Genomic DNA, 5,406 nt, shown 5'->3' on the forward strand with positions numbered 1-5,406 from the left:
TTTTAAGTTTGATTATTTTATAATTTATACTAAGTATTATTTTATTAGAGAACTGATTGGCTCTACTCACTATATGCTGAAACTTCTGAAAAAAAGTTTTTACTTGTAGCTGTTCATACTATTTTGATGGAAGAAATTAGAGAATTTTATAAAAACACGTATTTCCTCTATTTCAGCTCGGGTATAAATATCTGGACTCAATCAAATAATTCAATATTATATTCGAATTTTATGCTATAAAAATCAATGAGATTTTATTTTTAAAACGAAAATTAATTAAACGTAAAATAGATATAATAATAAGAATCTATAATTCTAATGGATTTAAAAAATAGTTTTAAAAATAAAAATATTGTAAATGACAATCGAATTCAATTGAATTTAAAAGACTGATATAAACATCAAATAACAATAATTTTGTTTAATCTAAAACAAAGATAAACGGACTCAATTTAAAGGCCCAACACTATCAATTTGTAGTTTAGTTATATGGGCCTTGTAATAAAGCCCAACCTATCGGCCGAATTGAAACGAACCCTAATCTGAACTTCTTTCCGTATAAATTCTTCTTGCTCTCGTCCGCATCTTCCCATTTCGTCCGCAGCCTCCCCGACGAATCTGAAACCCTAGTTTTCGGAGCTTCTCCAAACCCTAACAATGGCGGAAGGTCTCGTTCTCAAGGGCACGATGCGTGCACACACCGATGAGGTCACCGCCATCGCCACGCCTATCGATAACGCCGACATCATCGTTTCCTCATCCCGTGACAAGTCAATCGTTCTCTGGAAACTCACCAAGGACGAAAAAGCCTACGGTGTTCCTCAGAGGCGTCTCACAGGACACTCTCACTTTGTCCAGGACGTTGTTCTCTCCTCCGATGGCCAATTCGCGCTTTCCGGAAGTTGGGACGGCGAGCTTCGCCTCTGGGATCTCGCCACTGGTACCTCCACCCGCCGTTTCGTCGGACACACCAAGGACGTCATATCCGTCGCGTTCTCCATCGACAACCGTCAGATCGTATCAGCGTCGCGCGACCGTTCGATCAAACTATGGAACACCCTCGGGGAGTGCAAGTACACGATCGCTGAGGGAGCTGGCGAGGGACATCGTGACTGGGTGAGCTGTGTCAGGTTCAGTCCGAACACGCTTCAGCCCACCATTGTCTCGGCATCGTGGGACAAGACCGTGAAGGTCTGGAACCTCTTGAACTGCAAGCTCCGTTCGACCCTTGTCGGACACACTGGGTATGTCAGCACGGTGGCTGTATCGCCGGATGGTTCCCTCTGCGCAAGTGGAGGCAAAGACGGTGTGATCCTGCTTTGGGACTTAGCCGAAGGGAAGAAGCTGTACTCGCTTGAAGCTGGTGCTGTGATCCACGCGCTCTGCTTCAGCCCGAACAGGTACTGGCTCTGTGCTGCGACCGAGCAGAGCATTAAGATCTGGGATCTTGAGAGCAAGAGCATTGTCGAGGACTTGAAGGTTGATCTCAAGGCTGAAGCAGAGAAGTCCGATGGAGCTGGTGCCACAGCCAACAAGAAGAAGGTAATATGCAAGCATCTGAATTTTGGGAAATGCGTGATAAATTTGATGCCAAGCTCTGTTCTTTTCCCATGTTGATTGTTACATATTTGGTTTTGGTTCATAAAACTCATTGCATTTACATCAGTGATGATAGTTTGATCAATAATTCTGGTTTCTGCGGAGTTTATGCTGAGTCCTGGTGAGAATGCGTGCATATTGGGTTTTTAGGGTGGAATGTTGAGTCAAATCATGGTTTTGGTTCAGTTTAGATGGTAGACTCATTCTCCGCATATACGTGTATACATAGTTGCAGTCATTATCATCCTTGTTTTGTGATTACTAAGTAGTAACTTTTGTTCTGCTTGATCATTTGGGTTTCTTTCTGTATCTTGTCTGTCTTGAAATGAATACTGTGGTCGGGTGATTTATATAGTATTCAAATTCTGTAATTGCTGCTCAATATTTTCATGATCGGATGATTCATCTATGATTCAAGTTATGCAGTCGTTGCTCAATCTGTTCATGTGTGTAATTGTGAAAAAAGAAGTTTTTCTCATTTGAGTTAGCTAGGAGTCAAAGCCAGCATGATCAGTGATGCTTCATTCTCTTGGTGAATAATGGTTCACATATACTGATCTCGATTTCGCATGGACAGGTTATCTACTGCACAAGCCTGAACTGGAGCGCAGACGGGAACACCCTGTTCAGTGGTTACACCGATGGCGTTATCCGAGTTTGGGGCATCGGCCGTTACTAGGATTCCGTTTAGTAATATCTCGTCTTCACTGCCTTTCCCTCCTTTTGTTTTGTTTTTGGCTGTTTTGAGAATCTGGTAAGCATCTCATCTATTACAGATTTTGTTGGTCTTGGTCTTACATTTGTAGTCTTCTTCTATTTTAGTTTTGTGTTTGGTTTTGGTTTTGGTTTTGGTTTTCTATTTAGACTTAGGTTCATGCGTCTAGTTTTATGGTTTGGTACCGTACAACCATATATCAGATGATCTTTTATTGAATAATGGAGCATTAGAGGATTCTCGGGTTATATCAAAATGGTCAGATATTTGAGATATTGGTTTAAATTATTATAGCTTAAGTATCTTCCATTTCATGTTAAATCTAGGGTTTTGTTTATGAAAACATTATCGAGATCTTTAAATGAGCTCCTAAAGGGGGCAATGTTGGACTTGATTTTATTGATATATATATATATGTTTTTAAATGTACGTATGTATGTACTTGCATGTTGGGGCAAGGAATTAACACAAATCTCTTTTCATTAATAAATATGTGAAAAGAGTTCAGCACAACGCATAGGGCACGAGACCTACATACTCCTAAACTCCCAAGCCACCGAACAACACATGCAATACAGCTGCGTATATATAAGCAAAACGCGTAGCTGTATATATGTATACACGTATGCTCATATATATATATATATAGATAGAACTATATAAGCCCACATATACCTAAACAAAAATGTGGTATGTCATATAAAACCACATTTTTTTCACACGGCCACATGTATATATATATATTTAGGGTGTGGGGTCGAGTCACACGAGGGACGTTTCTGTTTGTGTTGTTGTAATAGTACTTTAGCGTCTCCGTGAAGCAGGCTCCTTCTGGGCGTTGAAGTAGACGGTGGCCACAGGAAGGCCGAGGCCGAGGTGGCTGGCGAACATTCGAGTGCTGAAATTGGCCCTCGACGGTGGCTGCTGCATCCCCCCCACCGCCGTTTTCTGCCGGAAAAGCACCGTTATGTATCGGTGTATCCCCACCGTTGGCCTCGGCTCCATGTACGGCAGTATCTCTATCCCTGCAAAACAAAAATATTAAAATAAGAACCGTGTGTACTGTTTATTCAAGAATCTAAATTTCCTAATTATTAATTATGTTGAAAATAATAATAATAATAATAATAAAATTGCGTATTTTAATACGAATTAAAAACAATCTCACTAACTATAATTTTTTCAAAAAAAAATACAGAAATTCTTTTTAACTTTTAAATGGTTTTCCGCGATTTTTTTCATCATTTTGAATGTTTATGGTTTAATTTTATGTCGATTTTTGAAATCGTAAAAAGAAGTTTAGGATTTAAGCAGATTTTTTTTATATATATAAATTCGTACTATTTAAAAAAAATATATGTGGGGTTTGTGGTTTTAAACATTGTTCTGTTCCCACCCGGAAAGGGTCCCTTTTGTGGATGCAAAACTCTCTCAGACGGAACAATGACGTTGTTTTACTAAAATGGATCTAAGTCGTGTTACTTGTGATGGTGTCGTGTCCTAAACATGACACGTGTTCATTGATGACGTCATGCAAATGTAAACACATTGAAGTGTTGACCCTAGCAGAAACCTCGTGTCAGCGTCACCGTGGTGAAAATCTTATACCTCTTCGAGAGAACGAGGATTCGTAAATGCACCAACGTATATTTTACATACATATATATATATATATATATATATATATATATATATATATTGTAGTGGAGCCCCGCACTGTGTAATCACCAATACAAACAAAAAAAAAAAAGACTATTGAAGTGTATCGTGCATGATCATGGTTGACTAACGTATCTATTAATTATTGGATTATTGTTTAATGGAAACACGATGGTCCAAAATCAAATCACCCTTCCATGCAAATATAAATATATACACACTCGCACTTAATTGCTTTTAAGAAATTACTCATTTTCTGATACACAAAAATATATATATACGTGTGTATATATATATATATATTATAGGATTGTTACCTCGTGTCGGGTTAGTTCCTCCGGGAATATCCACGACTATCCTGCAAAAAAGAGAGAAAAAATCTTGAATTTAAATAAATACGTATACGTATAGTATATACCCGTAATGTTTTGCCAAAAAATATATATGTACGTATATGTGTATGCCAAAATAATTTACAAAAACAGTACATTAAGTGGCCGTGATTAATTGTAATATCGTGCAATTGCATGTGTCATGCACTCACCAATGGACCCATTCTCTCAAACTCGGTTCGCTTGGGCTAGGCGCATCCGGATCTGTCATCACCTGCACGCACGCACGAATTAAACCAATAAGATTTTGACATGTCAGCAGCGATCTTGTAGCACTGATTAAACATTATTATATTCATGTGTATGTATATGAGTATATACACACAGACACACATGTACTAGTAACTGCGTCTTAATTCGTCGACCGTCATCCATTCATATACCGGCAATATAATTAATATAAAAAAAATGTGTACATTACATGTGCTTATGTGTTGATCGATACATGCAATCTCGTTCTTCAACAGATCGTTTTATATCTATAGATCCAATGACATGAATTATATATGCATGCATAATATATAAGATCACACGATCATATCATTTATAACATAGTCATCATCAGATAAAATTAGTAACGGGCTTCAACCCCTCTTATATATTTGCGTCGAGAGATCCATGCATCAATCGTATACATAAAGTTGAAAAAAAAAAAGAAATAATGATGGCGATGTTACATAACATATAGACACAAACATGTATACATATGCATGAGAGCGAGTGTATGTATATATATACATACGAGGGTGTAGAGGTCGTGGGAGAGGCCGGAGATGGTGAGCTTGGGAGGGCTGGCAGCGAGGGAGGGTTTGATCTCGCAGCCGTTGGTGATGTGCTTAGGGCCGTAGTAAACCGACATGTTCGCCGTCGGCACGAACATGTCCACCACATCTCCTATCACTCTCCCCACCACCAGTGGATCCACGGAAGCCGCCATCGCCACAGAGAGAGAGAGAGAGAGAGAGAGAGAGAGAGATTCTCTGCTGGTTTAATTAAAGAGATGTTTTGTTGGTTTTGCCTTGTCGATGATCTTGGGGTGAA

At 39.0% G+C, this 5,406-nt stretch overlaps 2 protein-coding genes across 2 annotated transcripts; one reads left to right on the forward strand and one right to left on the reverse strand.

Moving 5' to 3' along the window:
- Positions 1–587: 587 nt before the first annotated feature.
- Positions 588–2,443, forward strand: LOC104812161 (receptor for activated C kinase 1A-like). Its single transcript, XM_010539185.2, has 2 exons — positions 588–1,542; positions 2,177–2,443. The coding sequence occupies exons 1-2, from the start codon at positions 658–660 to the stop codon at positions 2,276–2,278; spliced, it is 987 nt and encodes a 328-aa protein (XP_010537487.1). The 5' UTR covers positions 588–657; the 3' UTR covers positions 2,279–2,443.
- A 333-nt stretch (positions 2,444–2,776) lies between these two features.
- Positions 2,777–5,406, reverse strand: LOC104812162 (protein MOTHER of FT and TFL1). Its single transcript, XM_010539186.2, has 4 exons — positions 5,108–5,406; positions 4,518–4,579; positions 4,291–4,331; positions 2,777–3,339 (listed from the first exon to the last, which is right to left on the reverse strand). Exons 1-4 carry the CDS (start codon positions 5,300–5,302, stop codon positions 3,119–3,121), a joined length of 519 nt encoding a protein of 172 aa, XP_010537488.1. The 5' UTR covers positions 5,303–5,406; the 3' UTR covers positions 2,777–3,118.

The sequence above is a fragment of the Tarenaya hassleriana genome, unplaced genomic scaffold (genome assembly GCF_000463585.1).
Source record: "Tarenaya hassleriana unplaced genomic scaffold, ASM46358v1 Cleome2, whole genome shotgun sequence".
NCBI classification, from domain to species: Eukaryota; Viridiplantae; Streptophyta; class Magnoliopsida; order Brassicales; family Cleomaceae; genus Tarenaya; species Tarenaya hassleriana.

Coding starts and splice junctions, on each gene's coding strand:
- LOC104812161 (XM_010539185.2), top strand. CDS start 658: ATGGCGGAAGGTCTCGTTCTCAAGGGCACGATGCGTGCACACACCGAT. Junction 1,543..2,176: donor CCACAGCCAACAAGAAGAAG/GTAATATGCAAG, acceptor TCGCATGGACAG/GTTATCTACTGCACAAGCCT.
- LOC104812162 (XM_010539186.2), bottom strand. CDS start 5,302: ATGGCGGCTTCCGTGGATCCACTGGTGGTGGGGAGAGTGATAGGAGAT. Junction 4,332..4,517: donor TTGAGAGAATGGGTCCATTG/GTGAGTGCATGA, acceptor TCTTTTTTGCAG/GATAGTCGTGGATATTCCCG. Junction 3,340..4,290: donor AGGAACTAACCCGACACGAG/GTAACAATCCTA, acceptor TTTGTTTTGCAG/GGATAGAGATACTGCCGTAC.